Raw genomic sequence first — 23,930 nt, forward strand, 5'->3', positions numbered from 1 at the left:
CTGCCCGTGCTACAATGTCTTGCTTTATAGTAAATTTTGAAATCAGGCAGCCTAAGTCTTTCGAAAAATTTTGTTCCTTTAAAAAAAAGTGTGGGGCGCCTGGGTGGCTCAGTTGGTTAAGCGACTGCCTTCGGCTCAGGTCATGATCCTGGAGTCCCTGGATCGAGTCCCGCATCGGGCTCCCTGCTCAGCAGGGAGTCTGCTTCTCCCTCTAACCCTCCCCCCTCTCATGTGCTCTCTCTCTCTCAAAAAATCTTTAAAAAAAAAAAGTGTGGCTATTCTAGGTATTTTGCATTTCTACATAAATTTTAGGATCAGTTTGCTAATTACTACAACAAAAGCCTGCAGGGATTTTAATATGGAATTCGTTAAATCTGTAGATTTGTGGGAACTGACATTTCAACAGTTCTTAACTTTCTAATCCAATTTAGGTCAGCATTATTTTTGCAGTTTTCAGTGGGCAAGTATTATAGTTCTTTGGTTATATTTATTCCTAAATATTTTGTTCCTTTTGATGCTAATGTGAACAATTATTCTTTTTATTTGAATTTCCCTACTGGTGTTCACTGCTAGTATATGGAAATACAACTAATTTTTGTATATTGAACTTGTATTCTGAGATCTTGCTAACTACTAACTCATTAGTTCTGGTAGCTTTCAGGTAGATTCTGCTTCAGGTCTTCTATCTGAAGTATTTTCTGCTTCAAGGTTACATAATTTATGAATAGATAAGTTTCACTGCTTCCTTTACAATCTGAATACTTCCAAAGTCTTTTCCTTGTCTTACTGCAAAACATAGGACCCTCAGTTACAATGTTGAGTAGAAATGATGAATAGAAACATCCCTACTTTGTTCTTGATCTCAGGGGGAAGGCATTCAGTTTTTCACCGTAAGTATGATGTTAACTCTAGATGCCTTTTATCTGGTTAAGGAAGTTCCCTTCTATCCTTACGTGGGTAAACGTTATTGTGAATCGATGTTGGAATTTGTCAAATGTTTTTTTGTGTGTCCATGGAGATGACTGTTTTTTGTCATTTATTAATATGGTGTATTAATAGATTTTTGGATATCAGTGAGCCAGCATTCTATTCCTAGGATAAACCTACTTACAGTATATACTCTTTTTTATATGTTGCTGGATTTGATGTGCTAATATTTTGTAATAATTTTTATATTGATGCTCTTGAGGGATATTGGTTTGTAGTTTTCATTTCTTGTATATCTTTGTCTGGCTTTGGTATCAGGGTAGTATTGGCTTTATAAAACAAGTTTGGAAGTACTCCCTCCTGTTATTGTCTGAAAGTATTTGTGAAAGATTGGTATTATTTTTTTCCCCTTAACTATTTGACAGAATTTATCAGTGAAACCATCTGGACCTAGACTTTTCTTTTGGTGGAGACCTTTAATAACCAATTCATTATCCTTACTTGATATAGTCTATTCTGATTTTCCGTTTCTTCTTGAATCAGTTTTGGTACTTTGAGTATTTCTAGGATTTTGTCCCATTTCATCTAAGGTGTGAAATTTATTGGGATAAAGTTGTTCATATTTCTTTATAATTATTTTAAGTTCTGTAGTGTCTATAGTGATGCCTCCTCCATTCCTGATTTTAATATATGCCTTTTTTTCCTTGATCCAGATAAAGATTTATCTTTAAAAAAATCTTTACAAAGAGCCAACTTTAGGTTTCATGAATTCTTTCATATTGTTTTCCTATTTTCTATTTCACGGATTTCTACTCTGATCTTTATTATTTCCTTATTTCTACTTATTTTGGGTCTGGTTTGCTCTTTTTCTAGCTTCTTAAAGTAGAAGCTTATATTATGATGTTAGACCTTTCTGAGGCTTCCTCTAAACACTGCTTTAACTGCACCTCATACGTTTTCGTATATTCTTTTATTTTCATTTATTTCAAGATAATTATAAAGTTCCCTGTGGTTTCTTTTTGACCCATGTGTCTTTAGAAGTATTATTTAATTTCCAAATATTGTGGGATTCCTAGATTCCTGATTCCTACTTTAATTCTATTATGGTCAGACACTTTATTTACTGTAATCCATTTGAGTTTATGGGATCTTATTCATTTATCATATGGTCATGTGCACTTGAAAAAAATGCATATTTTACTGTTGTTTTGTGGAGGGTTCTCTATTGAGTAAAGTACATTGTGTTGTTCAAGTCTTCTCTGTCCTTATTGTCTCTAGTTCTATCAGTTACTCAAAGAGGAGTGTTGAAATCTCCAACTGTCATTGTTGAACTGGCAATTTTTGTTTCATATATTTTGGGGGCTCTGTTAAATGTTTAAATACATTTAAAATTGTTAAAATTGGCTATTAACTATTTGCAAATATGTATGCAAACTATAACTATTTGCATTTTCACTATTGGTGAAGTGGGAATTTTCATGTTTATTTCCTGGGTGAGATTTCTGTCTTTTGACTGTTTTGGAAGTAGTCATTATTTACGTTCTTATAATTGATTTTAAAGAATCTGATTTATAAAAGAACACTACTGGTCATATGATGCAATCCAATTTGTTTGCCTTTTGGTTGTGATACATAATTTGTCACTTTTTAAATGTACTCAAATCTGTAAGTGATTTCCTCATAAATTTCTCCCATTTCCTTTAAGCTTTTAAAGTCTATTTACATGCAGACATTAGTGTAATATGTACTTTTTTCACTCACCACAGAGACATTTTACTGACTAGTCTTTTCTTGACACATTTAAGATACTATCTTTATTATATACATACCCTATATCTCACCATACCTTTCTTTCCCAAACTCACTGCTATTCTTGTATATATGTGAATTTTAGAATTAGCTTATCAAGTTCAGTGACATATTCTGGGGGATTATATCAATTTAATAAATTAATCTTAACATGGCAAATGATCATTTTATCTTTTGGTTAAATTTTGTGTTCATATATATTTCCCAATTCACCTTTTTTCTTGATATTAATGAATGGGATTTTTTCCCTATTGTATTTTTAGCTAGTTATTTCTGGGGTGTGGGATTAATAACCTTTATCATTAACAAGTTACTCTTAAGTTTGCTTAGTTTTAAGATTTTTTTCCAAACCAAAAAATGTACTAAATTTTATCATATGCCTTCAAAGAATCAGTTTGTATTTTGTTGTTGTTGTTGTTTTCATATTCAGTCTGTTGATGACAGATTTTACAGTTAAACCACTGAAGCAATCTTGGGATAAAACCCACTTACTTATGATGTATTCTTTAATATATTGGTAGTTTTGACAAGTTAACCTTCTGTGGTTCAGTTTTCCTATCTATAAAATGGGGATAACAGCATCTACGAAAAAGCGTTTTTGTGAGCACCCAGTGCATTAAAATACTTAGAACAGTGCTTGGCACATAGAATGTTTGTGTGTGTGTGTGTGTTTGTGTGTGTGTGTGTGTGTGTTTATAAATTAATAGATTTACTTTTAAATAAAATGGTTTAATTCTTCTATGTACTTGGGTCTATTTTGTCATCCTTTTTCATGCATTTTGAGAGGATAGCCTAATCAATTTATTTTAGTCTATAGGTTATAAATTTCCCCTTGTCCAGATCCCATAGGTTTTAATAAATATAATGCATAGTTCTAGAAAGATTATAATTTGTATTTTGACTTCTGCTTTAACACTTATTTTGAAATATATTAAGAATATTTTTTAGCTTTATTTTTAACTTTCTAGGTATATGCATTTTAGTTTTTAGTTAATTTCAGTTTACATTTTTAAGTTGTTGCAATTCCCTTCATGCCCTGATTAATAGGCACTTCTGTGATGGTTCCATGTGTATTTGTTGGGTACCAGGTACACTTTTGAGTACCTCTATGAAAGCCTACTAATTCTATGTTATTTTTTTGGCCTATTTGATTTGTTGGTTTTTACATGGCTGCGGATGCTAATTTTCCCTTGTATTTCTATCAGATTTATATACTGCATAAAGTTCATAACTTATTTTCATGGCCAACTGTTGAAATACTGAAAAGTCTCTTTTAAAGCTTTGAATTCTACTTGTCTCATTAATGTTACCATATCTGATTTACCCGTTACTATTCATTTGACTTTTACCTCTGTGTTAGGGATGAATCTAAATAATAGTATACAGTTCAGTTTTTAATCCAATGTGAATTTTGTGATTGATACTATATTTGGACTTATTCTGGCCATTTATTTTGTACTGTCTTTATCTTTGTGTCTCTTCTTTCTTACTGTAGTGGACATCTGTTGTTCCTTTACTGGCACAGCATTTCCCTTTTTTAAGGCCATATTTTCTAATTTCTCTTGGGAAAACATATGGTTTGGATGAACCTGAATCATGTACAAGCCTAGTTCTAGGCCTCACTTCTTCAGAATTGGTTCAGGGATTGGACCCAAACTAAGCCAATTAGAGTCAAAGAGACACAAATCCTAAGCTTCCGTTAGGACACAGGGGACAGGGATTTTCTCTTTTATTTGAACTTGAAGCTATCAGGTGATCATCTTGCTGCCACATATGAAAAACTTGCTAAGAGTGAAAAGATGAAATGAAAGCATTATGAAAAAGATAAAGCCTGAGTCTCTAAAGTCAGTACTACCCCTGGACTTTACAGTTCTGTAAGCCAATTATTTTTTGTTTGTTTGTTTGTTTATGGCAATTTGAGTCGAGGTTAGGTCACTTGCCACCAAAAGAATGCTGATTAACACATATGTCTTTTAGTAGATTGAGTTTTCTTTACTAATTTTTTTCCCACTTAATCTATTGTCTTTTTCTAAAAATTGATTAGAAAATTTTCCATTTCACTTTTATTCTCTTAGTGATTGACCTTATATTTTTAACACACACACTTTAACTCTAGTCATTGTTAGAGAAATATAAATTTATCAGTATCAATATTCTCCGCTCTAATAAAGATTCATAGTATATTACCCTGACCTCCTTTTACTCTTAACAGTATAAATGTGATCAATACTTATTTAGTTCTAAGAATAAATTTTACTATTGTTGCTCATGATTACTTCTTGCATCCCTGTTTCCTCTAGAATCCATTTACCTTCTTGCTGAAGAATATCCCTTAATATTTCTTTTAGAGATAGATAGTCTGTGGATGGTAAACTTTTTGCATCTTTGGATGTCTGAAAATGAATTTATTGGGCCCTCACATATAAATAGGGATAGAGTTCTAGATTCAAAGTTATTTTTTTGCAGTATTTGAATGATATTGGTCCATTTCTTTTTCCATTCACTTTGTGGATAATCTGTTTTTGTCTCTGGTAGATTTTCAGTTCTTCCTTATACCTTTTATGTTCTGAAATTTCATTCTAGTACAGGATTGGCAAACTACAGTCTATGGGACAAATCTCTCTTTCCACCTTTTTTTGGTACAGCCCAGTGAACTAAGAATGGTTTTGCTTTTTTAAATTTGAAAAAAAAATCAAAAGAATATTTCATGACGTGCAAATGATAGCAAGTTCATATCAGGGTGCATTAGTAAAATTTTATTGGAAAACAGCCACATTCATTTGCTTACATATTCTCTATGGCTACTGTCATACCACAATGCCAGAGCTAAACAGTTGTGACAGAACTGTAAAACCTAAAATATTCACTACCTGGCCAGAAAACTTTGCCGATTCCTGTGTATATTTATATTTTTAAACAGAATTCTGTGAGTTATCTGGCTATTATTTCTACTGGTTTCTGCAAGGATTTCTTACCCCAGTATCATAATCAATATCCCACATCAAAACCTTTTTAGCTGTGCCTTTTATTATTCAGCCCAGTGATTGTGTTTTCATTTAAATTTTTTTCTTTTAATTTCCAAGAAACTGGTCAGTCTCGTTTCAGGAGTGCAATATTCTCTTACCTCTCTAAAAATGGTAAATACACTCAACTTGAGGTCTTGTTGTGATTGCTGTAGTCTCCTTCCAAGGGTTAGAAGTTCTTCCATTGAGTATTTTATTGATATTTGCAACTGCTTGATATTTGTCCACTTTTCTGTGTAGTTGGAAACAGACTTCTGCCTCTCTTTGCATTGGCTGCTTAGGAGGGGGCAATGTGAGGTTACTACTATTTTCAATGTGAGAATGAAGAGATGGATGGGCCATGCTGCTGGTGTGGTTATTTCGGTGGTCTTGCTTTCTCTCTGCTCCAAGATCCCACACTCTTGCTTTTTGTCTTTCCTTTAGGGGTAGGATGAGATATATAAGAGTTTGACCTACCTGGCTGCTGCTTCTGGTCTCCCTCTTGCTCTTGGTTTCAGTCAAATTCAGGTATGGATTCCCCCTTCAGTGCTGCTTCCTTTATTTGTAGCAATTATCTTCTCCATCCTCCTGCATAGAACCTAAGCTCTGGTTCCCTCTTCAAACTGACCCCATCTGTTTTCCTTCTTTTGGTCCACTGAAAATTTCTCTTCCTAAGTGGTACTCTGTATTTCTTATTTTTAAATGGCATGAGAGATTGAAACTATAGTATGCTTTCAGACTACCTCCTTAAATGAGAAGCTGGTCTGAATTGTAGTTACTATTTAGAAGTCCACTGTAGTTTTGTTTCTAGCCTAATACATATTTTGTACATGGTCTATGGACAAAACCCACAAAGGTATTTTATCTGTTTTCAGGAAATATTTTACTATGGCTGCAAATAATAGGCTCTAATTTCTTTTATATTCTTTTTGGAGTTTTTCTTTCAAAAATCTATCAGATGCATAGCTTTTTTTGAGTGTTCATTCTTTTTTAATTCACCCTTTGTTGTCATTCCAAAATGGAATCCTTTTCTTTTAATAAGAGAGATCATTCCTTTTACATTCACTGATCTAAAAATACTTGCCTTAGTTCTGTCATCTTTATGCTTTGTGGTCTGTGTTTTTCTTTTGTGTGTATATGTTTTGTGATTGAATTAGAACACTTAGAGTCTGGCTTTGGTTTTTCAAGTGTTTAATTAGTATTCCTAAACCCTCAACTTGACTTACAGCTTTAAAGGATATCTACGGAGGCTTTGCCAATGAAATTTACACACAAATTTTCTTTCTCCTCTTTACCTCCCATTTTCAGTTTTTACTTCTAGGATGTTTTACATATATTTCTTCCTCTTCTCTACATTCCTCTAATACATTTAAGTTAGATCCCTGTTGTTTTCCTTACATATACCTAAATTTTCTTTCTTATTACTTTATTTTGTTCTTTGTTATTCCATCTTTCTTCATCTTTTAAGGCCTTTCTCCACATCTTTTTCTTTATGATAGTCAAGAAATATATATACACAAAATGATTTTTAATATTTACATGGAATTGCACTATGTATATGTAGGATAATTTTATCAATCTTCCTATTAGTGAAAAATTGGAGGCAATCTATTTATTCTAAACATCCACACATGCTCTTAACAGTAGTGATGCTGCTTCGTAAGTAAATTTAGTCTAAGTCCTACTATGGAAGCTCAATGCCAAAAAAATTTTAGATCATTCTTGTGAATCCACTTGCCTGTCTTCTCTTCTGATTCAGTGAGACTTAAAATAATCAGTGAATGATGAATGATTTTTATGGGTTTCAGGGTCAATGACATAAAAATTCAACCCCAGTTTTGTGGCTAAGCATATTAAGGAAATCTTTAAAGAAAGTGGTTTGGCGATGGCTTCTTCAGTACTCTCCAAAAAGATATTGAAGAATTAATGGTATGGGTGTGAAATGTACAATCTCTGTAGAGGGCTATTTGACATTATGTACGGAGCTGGATATTTTATTTGATGTTTATCCTTCTAGATCTACTCTCTGCCTAGCTCTGTGCCCCAGGAGGCTGATCCAAATGGACCACATAATTCATTGTCTTACCTTCTGGTTTCTTATTGCAAGTCAATGGGAGGTGCCGGCAGGATACTAAGGGATATGAGGAAAATGAAATTGGGTATTTATTCTAATAGCTCTTAGCTGATTTGCCATAGTTTGACTAAATTCTGTTACTGAAGGTTACAAGTCCTGTCAGCTGACTCTCTCCATTGTACTTATTCTCTTTGGGTTCTGATGATGGTTTTATCTCCTTGTCCTTTCAGGCCCAGGGGTAGAAATGGCTCCCAACTGTTTCTAGTTCTGGGTGTCTGCATTATTTCTTGTGGGTTTCTCTAAAATCCTATGTTTTTGCAAGTATGCTGTTTGCTATACTTCTGGAAATTTGTCCTATATATGTATAAAATGACATGTATATAAGATTATTCACTAGAATGTTATATTTCTAATAGTGGCATAACTATTCTAATAATGGTGTAACTATACAGTAGAATATTGTGCAGCTGTAAAAATGTAGAACATTCATTAGATACATGTATGGAGTAATCTCCAGTTTATTGGTTTTTAAACTTTTTTTCATGCACTCAAGGCCCCCAAAATATTTGTGAAGCCTCATTTATACCTTAGTAATCATAAAATACAAGTGTTTTTGGTTTATGATGCTGTTTTCCCAATCTTTGTTGTTTTTATTTAGGTTTAATTGTTACACAAAAAAATGTATGCATTTAATGAATACATCTTGATCAGTTTGGACATATGCATACATCTTTGATACCACAACCAAGGTACTAAACATACCCATCACCTCCAAAAATTTCCTTGTATTCCTGTGTGTATTTTGTAGGAAGACTTAACATGAGCTTTATCCTCTTAACATTTTAAAATGCATAATACCACATTTTTAACTATAGGTACAATGTTGTACAGCAGATCGCTAGAACTTATTCATCTTGTGTAAAAGAAACTTTATACAAGTGTGGAAAAAGCTAGGTACCAAACAATGAATGAATGTAATATGTTACATATGTGTAAGGGAAAAAAGAAATGTAAGAATGTATATGTGTATTTTTTTTTTTTTAAATGTAGGCTCCATGCCCAGCATGGAGCCCAACGTGGGGCTTGAACTCATGACCCTGAGATTGACACCTGAACTGAGATCAAGAGTTGAATGCTTAACTGACTGAGCCATCCAGGCGCCTCTGTATTTGCATGTATGTATGTGTGTGTGTGTGTGTGTGTGTGTGTGTGTGTGTATGCATATATATGTGTGTATGTGTGTATATATACATATATATGAGATAGAGTGGGATAGAGAGTGTCTTTGGAAGGGTACATAAGAAAATGACCACAGTGATTGCTTCTGGGAAGGAAAACTGGGCAGCAAGAAACTATACTATTTATCCTTTTGTTTCTTTGAATATTAAAACATACGAATGTATTACCTACTCAAAAATGTATTACATTAATAATAAGGATTAATTAAGAGCCTTAGAGGAACTGCTAAAGGAATCCTGAGAAGATGATGGAAAAAGCCAACAAATTATAAAGTTGCTGAAATGTTCTAAGCAGTGAAAGTCTTAGATAATTTCTTACCATGGTCCCTTTATGGAATTATGCCCTATTATAAATTCCATGTAGAAGTAACTTCTTGTTCAGGGTTGAATGCACAAAACCATATATGGTAAAGATCTGTTTTAAACATGATCATCTTTATTATTTGAAAAAGCTTCAGTTCTTTTAGCCTCATCCTGTATTTACAGGGCTTGTAGTATGACTCCACAATGATCTTAGCTTCCACTGAAAAGTACAACTCCATGAAAGGAAATGGGACATGAGAAGAGTTTTCAGGAAATTAGTGAAGAAGGGAAGAGAAGACTGCTGGGAAAAATATTCTTTCAACTAAAGTTGGTTATAATCACTCATTTTTATGATATTCAAAAATAAGGATTACTAGTTTGATTTTTTAGGGTGGTTTTAATATTCCTGATATGGTTACCCCTGTTAAAAAAAAAGTTTTACAAGAACCAGGGAGACTCACTCACCCTTCCTGGAACTGTGCTTGGGCAGATTCCTCTGCAACAAGAGTCTCATATTCCTCAGCTGCAAACCTGTCCCAGTCAGAAGGCTCAGGCCCCTCATTCTCAACATCCTGATTGCAAAGAGGACAGGAAACAAAAATAATCAAAGACAAAGAATTGGAGATAGGTCTTCTTTATAGACAACATTTGTGATGACCTACCCAAAAATGGTTCATCTTAACGTGTAAAAAGAGGTGCTAAAGTAACACTCCTAAAGTGATTTCTGTGCCTCCAATCACAAAATTATAGTGAACCCTTGGGCAGCTAATTCTTGAGGCCTAGATTCTTTTGCCTTATAATCAGAGAACTTTCCCCGGGCCCTTCTCTCTGGCACTTTGCGTAGCAGCTATCTGGAGTGACTTGTGGTTTTTGCAAATGCCCACCTGAAATAATATACCATCCCTTCCTCTGACACATTTTTACTGCTTCTTTAAAAGCCAGCTCAGATACCATGTCATCTGTGCTATCTGGAAACAGCCCTTCTTCCCCAAATTGCTTCATTGCTACTTTTTGTTCTTTTTTTCTTTATTTGACCATATGTCTCTTCAACACAGTGTCTGGAATTTCTTGAGCACTTTCTGACTAAAAATGTTCTTTGCAGATCAGAACAAATCTTGATATACTGTCACCTCTTATAAAGTAAAATTTATAACACAAACAGAAGAAATGAAGGGGGGAAAGGCTATACATTTTCTTTTCCTTCTACAATATGGACAGGATCTTGGATTATATATTCCAGGTAAAATAGTTTTTCCATGATTAAAATGAGTTAGCACTGCCCTCAGATGTAAGGTTAATTATACCTAGAAGAATGCAAATACCTAAATATTGACCATACAATGTGTTATGATATTTAATCCATTTTAAGAACTCCTACCACATCCTTATAACATCTTTGAAACTGACACACATCTTAGATTTATAATGGCAATTTTTGTTTGCTTGTTTAAAAGTATATAAAATAATGGGCACCTTTGAGTCAATAAAACATAATTCTGACTTTAAGCTAGTGATAATGTGCCATGATATGCCCCAAGATCAGGTGCAGAATATTTGTTTTTAGAAGGTGATCTTTGTATTGTTACTACTATTTAGGGCAACATGTGGAAGAAAAAGAAAAGACTGTGCAAGTTTCCTGCAGTTATACTCCTGTAGGACCAATGGAAACAGTCCTTTTCTATCAACATAATTTTTACTTTTTAAACAAGGGAATAGAAGGGAAGTGTTGATATTTTGCACCCCCCCCCCTTTTTGGACATAGACCATATGATGTTCAGGGATTTTTGAGGGTCCACAGATTTTTGTGTATGGGGAAGGGTGCTCATCTCTACTCAGGTATAGAATGACTTCACGGTGATAGTCATGCACAACAATCATTAACACTTGAAAAAATGTGTATATTATCTGAGGGTTGTCTATCATGGAGAATGTCTAGTTTTCATTATGATGGGGAAAGCTGTTTACCATGTCATCCTGGAAATGGGTGGTTTTAATATTCCTGATATGGTTATCCCTGTTAAAAAAAGTTTTACAGTTAGTTAACCCCAATATGCTTTCTAGTACAGATATGCCTGTTGATATATTATTTTAAAATATGGAAGGACTTTTTTTTCAAACTTTTGTAACTAGTTTCTAATATATATGTAAGTACACAGGCCATACAGTTCACTCAATGATAGGCAGATGGAGGTTACCTAAACGTGAAGATTAGTTGTGGAGAGAGATGTGCTCTAGGTCCATTCTTCTCTTCTCAGTATGTGATGAAATGTTTTAAATGTTACCTCTTTAAACACAAGATTCCTATAGGCAGAGATCATTTTTATCTGTAGCACACAACCCCTGATACTGCAGCCCTCAAGCAGAAGTTAAAACCAGTACCTTCTGGACCGCAAAGGGATCTCTCTGTTCATGGTCTAAGTATTTCTCCAGATTAAAGAAAGTGTCATAAAAGATATGTGCCATTCTGCATCTCTTCAGATCTCGTAGCGTTATTTTGCCTACGTAAAAAAAAAAAAATCTAGTAAATTTCAAGAAGTGCTTTGGCAAAAGAAAAAAATCTTTTACTGAAGTTTAAAAGTATATGTATATGCTAATTTTATTATACAAGATCCCATTTTTTTGAGGTAAAGCTGACATAAAATTCACCATTTTAACCATTTTAGTGTATAATTCATGGCTTTTAGTACATTCACAATGTTGTGTAACCACCACTACTATTGCATTCCATAACATTTCTTCACCTCAAAAGGAAACTCCGTACCCATCAAGCAGACCTTCCCCAACTCCCCTTACCCCAAGCCCTGGGCAATCACTAATCTGCTTTCTGTTCCTAGGGACAATTTTTTTTTTTTTAATTAAAGATTTACTTATTTATTTGAGAGTGCAGTGGGCCGGGGCACAGGAAGGAGAGAGAATCTCAAGCAGACTCCGCTGAACATGGAGCCCCATGTAGGGCTTGCTCTCACGACCTTGAGATCATGACCTGAGCTGAAATCAAGAGCTGGATGCTTAACCAACTGAGCCACCCAGGCTCCCCTCTATGGAAAAATTGAGCCACCCAGGCGCCCCTCTATGGAAAAACTTCTTAAATAGGATTTGCCATCGATTGTTGGTTCCACACTAATAGTAAAGGAGAAATTTAGATATTTCTGTATTTGGGAAGCCAGTATGGAAGACTCTGGAAGTTAAATAATTTAGGACAATCCAGGATTAAATGCCCCACTCTGTTACGTAGGTGAAAAGTGCAAATGGCCTTTTACTCAATCTTACCATCAGTGGCTGGCTTCACCAGGTCAAGCATCTGGCAGAGCAAATCATGGAATGGCAAGGGCTCAATGCCCATGGCTTCCATCCGTTCACACTGCTCTTCATAGAAGTATTCTAGCTCATACATGGAGAGTACACCATCCCCATCCACATCCATGCAGCGGAACCAATACTCAATGCTAGGAGATAAGGATACTCATTAGCAATGGCCTGGTAAAGGTCCTTTATTCACCCAGATTTATTACCGCCCATGTTTCTTTTAAAATAAGTTAGGTATGTGTATATATACTTGAGACTTAGAGAAACACAGTTTTACAAAATTTGTTAGAAAAACTGGCAGATCCCTTCTTCCCTTCCCCAAAATCAGCTACTTTTAACACCTGATTATTTTTTTATCTTCATATTTTCAGATAAGATGCCTATATTACTTCTTCCTTACATTTCAGTTTTAAGAACTGTATATTATTTTCATACTATGAAAGATGAGGTTTTAGCTCTTTTACCTCTCATTCCACTTTACCTACATGCCCTTCTGGACCTCTTAATATAAATTACTTAACATTCAGAGTTTATAACTTTTTATTTTTCTTTATCTCTTATTTGCTTAGATTTCTGTGTACATGTTACTATTTAACGCCCATATCTGCCAATTTTCTACATCACAATTAGTCTCATCAGGGTTCTATCAACTGGATTTTCTTGATGAATTCTTTTTTGCTTCCTTCTGACCTACTCTAGCCTGGACTTCTTGCCCTCTAGGTTGGGTTCACAGTTTCATCCCAGGGATTCCTTTCAGCTTTCTCCCATTTCTTGTATTTCACACTTTCCTCATTCTTGGTTGACTTTGTTTGGTGTAACACACCTTTCAGTAGCTTCCTGAAAAAGGGAGCATGGCAGGTAACTTTTCTGAGATCTTGGATAGTTGAAAATATCTTTTATCTACCTTCTATCTTGGTTCCTAACTTGGTTCATATCTACCTCCTAACTTGGTTCATAGTTATAGAATGATACCTTAGTGATGCTTTTCCTTCAGAACTTTAAAGGCAATGATTCGCTGTCTCCTATCTATCCATTGTTTTTGAAAAGTCTAAAGCCATGCTGATATCTGATTCTTTGACTGTAATAACCTGTTTTTTTTTTTTTTTTCTTTAAAGCCTATAAATGTTTCTCTGGGTCTCTGGTGTTTCAAAATATCATGATGAAGTATCCTGGTCTGGGTCTAATTTATCTATTTTATTGGGCTTTCTGAGAGCCTGCTCAATTTGGAAACTACTCTCCCTTAGTTCTTGGAAATCTTAAATTTATCATTTCTTCCCTGCCTCTTTTTACCCTTATCCATTCTTTTTCTGGAACTCCTGTTATTCACATCTGCATGGTCAAATATGGTAGCCACTATCCACATATGGCTAGTCCAATTTTGTTTTTAAAGATTTTATTTATTTGAGAGACAGTGAGAAAGAGAGCATGAGCAGGGGGGATGGGCAAAGGAGGAGGGAGAAGCAGATTCCCCACTGAGCAGGGAGCCCTGTGTGGGACTCAATCCCAGGATTCTGGGATCATGACCTGAGCTTCCAAAGGCAGAGGCTTAACCGACTGAGCCACCCAGGCACCCTGACTAGTCCAATTTGAGGTATCTTTAACTGCAAATACATAATAGATTTTGAAGACTTAATATGAAAAAAGTAAAACAATATTTTTATATTGATTACATGTTCAAATAACATTTCACATATATTGGGTTAAATAAGATACATAATTGCAGTTAATGTTTCTCTACATTTTTACTGTGGCTAAAATTTTTTTATAATTTTTTTAACATTTTAAGTAAAAATTGTATTTAAGATGTACAATGAGATAATATATAGTGAAACAATTATGACAGTAAAACCACTTAACATACCATCTTCTCACTTAGCATTTCTGGGGGGAAAGGGGATGAGAAGACCTGAAATCTACTCCCTTAGAAAATTTCCAGTATTCAGGACAGTATTATTAACTATAGTCACCATGTTGTATGTTTCATCCTAACTGCAACTTTGTACCCTTTGACTAGCACTTCCCCATTTCCTTCTCCCCTCAGCCCCTGCTAACCAAAATTCTACTCTATGCCTGTTTGTGTTTGACTATTTTTAGATTCTACATATAAGTGAGATCATGCAATATTTGTCTCTCTGTGCTTGCCTTATTTCACTTAGCATGATGTACTCCAGGTTCATGCACATCACTGCAAATGACAGGATTTCTTTCTTTTTAAAGGGTGAATAATATTCCATTGTGTGTGTACACACAGAACATACTTTATCCATTTATTCACTGAGGGACATTTAGGGTGATTCCATATCTTGGCTACTGTGAATAATGCTGCAATGAACATGGGAGTGTAGGTACCTCTTCATGATATTAATTTCAGAGCTCTGATTCAAGATGATGATGTAAGAAGATCCTGAGCTGACATCTTCCCACAGATACACCAAACTGACAGCTATATATGGAGCAATTTCCTCTGAAAAGAACCCTTAAAACTAGCTGACTCCTATACACTGGGCAAACAAGAAAAACCCCACATCTATGTGGGTAGGACAGGCTGAGACACAATCTCACTATAACTCCCACCTCTGTCACGGTGACACGCAATCAGGAAGGGAACTTAAAACCTGAACTTCTTCCAAGGAGTGAAGGGTTTGAATCTCACGCTGAGCCACATAACTTTTAAGACCTGCAACTAAAAGATGACTCCCTAAAACATCTAGCTTTGGAAACCAACAGAGCTTGTGTCCATGAGACCCACAAGGCTATAGTGAAGTGAGAAATGGCTCTTAAAGGACTTGTGTGCTTGGACTCACCCACCCCAGGAACCAGTGCAGAAGCAGCCAATGGGCACCCAGACTTTCTGTGAAAGAGACTCATTTCCTTATCTTAAAGCCTTGGTCTAGGGGCAGGCATCTAATTTAACACACATCTAGGGGCCTGCTGGGGTACTCTATGGGGACAAAGGCTAGTGGATACCATCTTCACTTTCCCCTCTTTGCTGCACTACAGAGTGCCAGTATCTCCTGGAGGGAGATTTTACACACATCTGTTGCCCCTGTTTTTATGTCTGGAGCCCTTCCTGGTATGTGCAGTTGCCACCCAGGGGACACTCACTGATGAGCTGGCTCTCGTGGCCAGGAGGGCTTGTGTTCCTGGGCCCCATGGGACTGTAACAGTAGGAGACACAGTTTTTGACAGGCTACTATACCCAGGGTACCACACAGACATGAAAGTCCCCAGGCTTTCTGTGAAAGAGACCTATATGCTTGTGTTGGAATTTTAGCCCAAAAGGCAGGTTTCAGGTTTGGCACATATCTAGAAGCTTATGGAGTTATTTTCATGGAATGGAGGCCAGTGGATGCCATCTTTGTGCTCTCCCTTTGTCTTGCTCCAGCTTGCTGGTATCTTTTAGAAAGGACTGTATGCACTTGCATGGTGCCCCAATTTTGGGGACTGCTGCCCAGGAGACACTTCCAAATTCCTTAGCACTGATGTCAGTGGGGCTTATGTTTGTGGTTCCATAGGATTGTATGTATATATGTGCATACTTTAAAAAGATGACAAGCCTACATTTAGGTCCTGAGAGCCTCCCCTTTGGGACACTGATAGCTCTTGGCACAACCTCAACTACTGGGAGCTGTTTAAAATAAAACAGGATGCTTGGACAACTGAAAGGTTTAAGAGACAACAGCTAGGGCAGGGTTGAACAATAAGATTCACTACTACATGAGGCTGCTATTCAAGACTTGGAAAAGTGACCATTTTATCTAATGCACAGAAACCAACACAGAGTCAAGCAAAATGAAGAAACAGAAAAATATGTTCTGAACTAAAAGCAAGATAAAAACCTCAGAAAAAAATCCTTAATAAGAGTGATTTACCTAATAAAGAGTTCAAAATAATGGTCACAAAGATGCCCACCGAACTTGGGAGATGAATGAATGAACCCAGTGAGAACTCAAAGAGATGGAAAATATAAGAATGTACCAAACAGAAGTCAAAGAGCAGAAGAATACAATAACTGAAGTGAAAAACACATGAGAGGATTTGATAACAAGACTAGATAAAGCAGAAGAAAGGATCAGTAAACTTGAATACAGGGCAGTGGAACTCAATCAGAATAGCCAAGGGAAAAAAGAATGTAAAAATGTGAAGATAGCTTAAGGGACTTATGGGACAATATTAAGTGAATCAGTATTCATATTATGGGGCTTCCAAAAGGAGAAGAAAGAGAGAAAGGGGAAGACAACTTATTTGAAGAAACAATGGCTAAAAATTTCCAAAACATGGGGAAGGAAACAGAAACCCAGATCCAGGAAACCGAAAGAATTCTGAATACTAGGAATCCAACAAAGCCCACACCAAGAACATTATAATTAAAGTGTCAAAAGTTAAAGACAAGGAGAGAATCTTAAAAGCAGCAAGAGGAAAATGACTTGTTATGTACAGAGGAGCCCCCATTAGACTACCAGCAGACTTTTCAGGAGAAACTTTGCAGGCCAGAAGAGAGTGGCATAATATATTTAGGTGCTGATAGAAATTTCCATCAGTATTACTCTACTTGACAAAGTTGTCATTCAGAATTGAAGGAGAGATGGAGTTTTCCAAACAAGCAAAACTAAAGAGTTCATCACAGCTAAACCAGCCTTACAAGAAATGTTAAAGAGACTACTCTTAAGCTGAAAAGAAAAGATGCTAATTAGTAACAAGAAAACAAAATAGAAGTCTCTCTGGTAAAGGTAAATATACAGTAAAAGTGATGGATTAAAAGACAAACGTAGTAAAAAGAACTATAAATTATTAGTCATGAGAAACACAAGATAAAAAGAAATAAAATGTGATATCAAAAACATAAAATGTAGGGGGCAGAGTAAAAATGTAGAGCTTTAGAATCTGTTCAAACTTATTATAATTTAAAATAGACTGTTTTTAGTATCAGCTGTTATATGGAAGCCACATGGTGATTACAGAGCAATAACCTTGGTAGATACATAAAAGATAGAGAGGAATCTAAGCATATCACTAAAGAAATTCATCAAATCACACAGGAAGAGAGCATGAAAAGAAAAAAGGAAAGAGAAACTACAAAACAGCAAGAAAACAATTAAGATGGCAGTATACTTGTCGATAATTTAAATATAAATGGGATACATTCCCTAATGAAAAGATGAATGGCTGAATGGATAAGAAAACAAGACCTATCCATATGCTGCCTAAAGAGAGACACTTTATTATTATTTTTGTTATTTTTTAAAGACTTTATTTATTTGACAGAGAGAGCAAGCAAGGGAAGCAGCAGGCAGAGGCAGAGGGAGAAGCAGGCTCCTGCTGAGCAAGGAGCCCAGTCAGGGCTCAATCCCAGGACCTGGGATTATGACCTGGGCCGAAGGCAGACATTCAACCGACTGAGCCACCCAGTCCCCCCTGAGAGACACTTTATTTTTTTTTTTTAAAGATTTTATTTATTTGACACAGAGAGAGACAGTGAGAGAGGGAACACAAGCAGGGAGAGTGGGAAAGGGAGAAGCAGGCTTCCCGCCGAGCAGGGAGCCCGATGTGGGGCTCGATCCCAGGACCCTGAGATCATGACCTGAGCTGAAGGCAGTTGCTTAACCAACTGAGCCACCCAGGCGCCCCTGAGAGACACTTTAGATGTAAGGACATGCACAGAATAAAAGTAAAGGGATGGAAAAAGATATTCCATGCAAATGGATACCAAAAGAAAGCTGGAGTAGCTATACTTACTTTAGACAAAAGACCTTAAAACAAAGACTGTAATAAAAGACAAAGAGCATTGCATAATGATATAAAAGGGTCAATACAACAAGAGGACATATTCCTAAGTATTTATGCACTCAAAATACAGCAACACCTAAATGCACAAAGCAAGTATTACCAGACCTAAAATGGAGAAACAGCAATAAAATAAGAATAGGGGACTTTAGTATCCCACTTTCATCAGTGGATAGATCATCCAGAAAGAAAATCAATATGGAAACATTGACTTTAAATGACATGTTAAATAAGAAAGACTTAACAGATATATACCTATTATTTCATCCAAAAGTAAAAGAATAAACATTCTTCTCAGGTGTACAGGGAACATCTTCCATCATGTTAGGTCACAAAACAAGTCTCAATAAACTTAAGATTGAAATAATATCATCAAGCATCTTTTCTTGTTTTAAAAAAGAATTATTTTAGAGAGTGTGAGTGAGCAAGTAAGCAAGTAGGGGGGAGGGGCAGAGGAACAGAATCTTTAAGCAGACTCCCTGCTGAGATCATGACCTGAGCCAAAACTAAGAATCGGATGCTCAGCTGACTGAGCTACCCAGGCACTCCTCAAGCATCTTTCCTGACCATAATTGTATGAAACTAGACCAACTATTAGAAAAACCAAGAAATTCACAAATGCGTGGAGATTAATAATATGCTATTGAACAATCAATGGGTCAAAGAAGAAATCAAAAGAAAGCAAAAAATGCTTTGAGACAAATATAAAAATGAAAAACAACACACCAAAAACTTATGGGATACAGCAAAAGCAGTTTTAAGAGGGAAATTCATAGTGATAAAATGCCTACATAAAGAAAAAAAAAATTCAAATAAACTAACAACACCTCAAGGAATTAGAAAAAGAACAAATGGAGCCCAAAGTTAGTAGAATGAAGGAAATACCAAAGATTAGAGTGGAAAAAAATGAAACTGAGACTAAAAAATTAGAAAACATAAATGAAACTAAGAGCTGGTTCTTTGCAAAAACAAAATTGACAAACCTTTAGCTAGACTCACAAGGTAAGGAAGAAGACAGGACTCAAAATAATTACTTTAAATGTAAATGAAATACATTCTGTAATTAAAAGACAGAATGGCAGAAAGGAAAAGAAAACAAGACCCATCTATATGCTGCCTAAAGTGAGACACATTAGATGTAATGATATGCACAGACTGAAAGTGATAATAGTTACAACCAATACCACAGAAATACAAACGATCAGGGCGCCTGGGTGGCTCAGTTGTTAAGCGTCTGCCTTCAGCTCAGGTCATGATCCCAGGGTCCTGGGACTGAGTCCCACATCAGGCTCCCTGCTCAGTGGGAGGCCTGCTTCTCCCTCTCCCACTCCCCCTGCTTGTGTTCCTGCTCTCACTCTCTCTCTCTGTCAAATTAATAAATAAAATCTTAAAAAAAAAAGATTGTTTAAAAAAAAAGAAATACAAACGATCATAAAAGGCTACTATGAACAATTATACATCAACAAATTTGGCAACCAGAGGGGATAAATTCCTAGAAACATAGAATATCCGAAGATTGAACCATGAAGAAATAGAAAATGTGAAGAGACTGAATACTTGTAAGGAGACTGAATCAGTATTCAAAACCTCCGACCAAATGAAAGTCCAGGACCAAATGGGTTCACTAGTGAATAATACCAAACATTGAAAAAGAATTAATGCTGGGGCACCTGGGTGGCTCAGTTGGTTAAGCATCTACCTTTGGCTCAGGTCATAGTCTTGGGGTCCTGGGATTGAGCCCCACATTGAGTTCCCTGCTCAGTGGGAAGCCTCCATCTCCCCTGCCTGCTCCCCCGGCTTGTACTCGCTTGCTCTCTCTCAAATAAATAAATAAATAATAAATAAAATCTTAAAAAAAAAAAGAATACTAATCCTTTTCAAACTCTTCCAAAAAAAAATAGAAGATTAGGGAATACTTCCAAACCCATTTTACGAGGCCAGTATTACCCTGATAATAAAACAAGGACATCACAAGAAAATTACAGGCCAATATTTCTGATGAACATATATTCAAAAATCCTCAACAAAATATTAGCAACTCAAATTCAACAATACATTAAAAGGATCATACACCATGATAAAGTGGGAATTATTCCAGGGATGCAAAGAAGGCTCAACGTACTGCAAATCAGTCAATGCAATGCACCACATTAATGAAATGAAGGATAAAAATCACATGGTCCTATCAATAGATGTAGAAAAAGCACTGGATAAAATTCAACATTCATGTATGATAAAAACTCTCAATAAAGTGGGTACAGAGGGGGGCACCTGGGTGGCTCAGTCATTAAGTGTCTGCCTTTGGCTCAGGTCATGAGCCCAGGGTCCTGGGATCGAGTCCCACACTGGGCTCCCTGCTCGGCAGGAAGCCTGCTTCTCCCTCTCCCACTCCCCCTGCTTGTGTTCCTGCTCTCGCTATCTCTCTCTCTGTCAAATAAATAAATGAAATCTTTTAAAAAAATAAAGTGGGTACAGAGGGATTTATTATATAATAAAGGCCATATATGACAAGCCCAAAAACTTATAAGATCTGAAACAAGACAAAAATACCCACTCTCACCATTTTTATTCAAGATAGTACTGGAAGCCCTAGCCAGAGCAATTAAGCAAGAAAAAGAAATAAAAGGATCCAAACTGGAAGGGGAAGAAGTAAAACTGTTAACTCTGAAATGACATATACAGAAAACCCTAAAGACTCCACCAAAAACCTGTTAGGATTAATAAACTCTGTATAGTTGCAGGATACAAAAATCAATAGGAAGTAGCAGAAAGGTAAATTAACAACCCCATTTACAGCTACATCCAAAAGAATATAATATCTGGGAAGAAGACACACATAAATGCAAAGACAGTTCATGTTCATGGATTGGAAGAATTAACATTGTTAATATTACTCAAAGCAATCTACAGATTCAGTGCAATCCCTATAAAAATTCCAATAGCATTTTTTACAGAAAGAGAACAAATACTCCTAAAATTTGTATGGAATGACAAAAGACCACAAATAGCCAAAACAATATTGAGCAATGAGAAAAAAGCAGGAGACATTACACTACTTGATTTCAAAATATACTACAAAACTACAGTAATCAAAACAGTGTGGTATTGGCATAATAACAGACACACAGATCAATGAAACAGAATAGAGAGCCCAGAAATAAACCCATGCATATATGGTTAACTGACGTAGGACAAAGGAGCCAAGGACATAAAATGGAGAAAGGATAGTCTCTTCAATAAATGGTATTGGAAAAACTGACAGCCCATATGCAAAAGAATGAAACTGGACCACTGTCTTATACAATACACAAAAATCAACTCAAAATGTGTTAAAAACTTGAATATGGGGGACCTGGGTGGTTCACTTGGTTAAGTGCCTGCCTTTGGCTCAAGTCGTGATCCCAGGGTCCTGAGATTGAGCCCTGTGTCAGGCTCCCTGCTCAGCGGGGAGTCTGCTTCTCCCTCTCCCTTTTGTTCCTCCCCCTGTTCATGTTCTCTCTCTCTCTCAAATAAAAAATGAATAAAAAATCTTTAAAAAACTTGAATGTAATAAAACTATAAAGCTGCTAGAAGAAAATACTGGCAGTAAGCTTCTTGATACCATCTTGGGAATGATTTTTTTTGGATCTGACACCAAAAACAAAGGTAACAAAAGCAAAAATAAAGTGAGACTACATGAAACTAAAAAAGCTTCTGCACAACTACTGGGTATTTACCACAAAGATACAAATGTAGGGACCCGAAGGGGTACGTGCACCCCAATGTTTATAGCAGCAATGTCCACAATAGCCAAACTGTGGAAAGAGCCAAGATGTCCATTGACAGATGAATGGATAAAGAAGATGTGGTATATATACACAATGGAATATTCTGCAGCCATCAAAAGGAATGAGATATTGCCATTTGCAACGACGTGGATGGAACTGGAGGGTGTTATGCTGAGTGAAATAAGTCAATCAGAGAAAGACATGTATCATATGACCTCACTGATATGAGGAATTCTTAATCTCAGGAGACAAACTGAGTGTTACTGGAGTGGTTGGGGGTGGGAGGGATGGGGTGGCTGGGTGATAGACATTGGGGAGGGTATGTGCTACGGTGAGCGCTGTGAATTGTGCAAGACTGTTGAATCACAGATCTGTACTTCTGAAACAAATAATGCAACATATTTTAAGAAAAAAGAAAAAGAAGAAAATAGCAGGAGAGGAAGAATGACGGGGAGTAAGTCAGAGGGGGAGACGAACCATGAGAGATGATGGACTCTGAAAAACAAACTGAGGGTTCTAGAGGAGAGGAGGTAGGGGGATGGGTTAGCCTGGTGATGGGTATTAAAGAGGGCACATTCTGCATGGAGCACTGGGTGTTAAGAACAAACAATGAATCATGGAACACCACATCAAAAACTAATGATGTAATATATGGTGATTAACAACAATAAAAAAAAAGCTTCTGCACAGCAAAGGAAATCAACAAAATAAAAAGGCAACCTCCTGTATATCCAAAATATATAAAGAAATCATACAACTCAATAGCCCCCCAAAAAATCTGATTAAAAAATGGGCAGAGGATCTAAATAAACATTTTTCCAAAGACACACAGATGGCCAGTAGGTACATCAGAAGATGCATGCTCAACATGACTCAGGGATGCTCAACATTTCATCAGGGAAATGCAATGCAAAAATATGAGGTATCACTTCACACCTGTTAGAATGACGGTCATCAAAAAAGACTAGAAATGAAAAGTGTTAATGAGGATGTGGGAAAAAAAGGGAACCTATGTGTACTGTGGCGAGAAAGTAAATTGGTGCAGCTACAATGGAACACAATATTGAAGTTCCTCAGAAAATTATAAACAGAATTACTGTATGATCCAGCAATTCTACCTTTGGTTATTTATCTGAAGAAAATGAAAATAGTAATTTGAAAAGATATAACCACTCCCATGTTCAATGCCATGTGGCATTATTTACAATAGCTAAAATATGGAAAAAACCTAAGTGTCCATTGATGGATTAATAAAGGAAATGTGGTATATACACAATGAAATATTACTCAGCCTAAAAAGGATCTGATTTTAAAAATTACATTTGTTCATAAATCAGTCATAATTTGAGAAGATAGATTCTTTGAGCCTCAGAAATTGTCCATTGGCTACCAGCATATTTTCCACTTTGGCACAGTAATAAAACCATATTCAGAAAGTGAAAAAAAAAAAAAGACTGATTTCACTGTCTTTGGATACATATCCAGAAGTGGGATTATGGGATGATATGGTAGTTCTATTTTTAATTTTTTGAGGAACTGCCATATTGTTTACCATAATGGTTGTACCAACTTATATTCCCATCAACAGTCTACCAGTTTCCCTTTTCTCCACATCCTTGCCAATACTTATTTTATGACAGACATTGTAATAGATGGGAGGTGATATTATGGTTTTGATTTGCATTTCCCTGATGGTTAGTGATGTTGAGCATCTTTTTTA

The 23,930-nt window shown here is 36.0% G+C and overlaps 1 protein-coding gene across 1 annotated transcript in view; it reads right to left on the reverse strand.

Annotated features, from left to right (window-relative positions):
* PPP2R3A (protein phosphatase 2 regulatory subunit B''alpha) overlaps nucleotides 1-23,930 on the reverse strand; it is a 166,397-nt gene that overhangs the window by 14,494 nt on the left and 127,973 nt on the right. Inside the window, exons 10-12 of the mRNA XM_028099045.2 lie at nucleotides 12,624-12,799; nucleotides 11,733-11,851; nucleotides 9,819-9,925 (exon numbers count right to left, since the gene is read on the reverse strand). Of these exons, the coding sequence (XP_027954846.1) occupies nucleotides 9,819-9,925; nucleotides 11,733-11,851; nucleotides 12,624-12,799 (402 nt within the window). The remainder of the gene's footprint in view (nucleotides 1-9,818; nucleotides 9,926-11,732; nucleotides 11,852-12,623; nucleotides 12,800-23,930) is intronic.

This window comes from Eumetopias jubatus, unplaced genomic scaffold, assembly GCF_037043125.1.
Source record: "Eumetopias jubatus isolate StellerSeaLion01/CBP00866 unplaced genomic scaffold, mEumJub1_p1.0 scaffold_1, whole genome shotgun sequence".
NCBI lineage: Eukaryota > Metazoa > Chordata > Mammalia > Carnivora > Otariidae > Eumetopias > Eumetopias jubatus.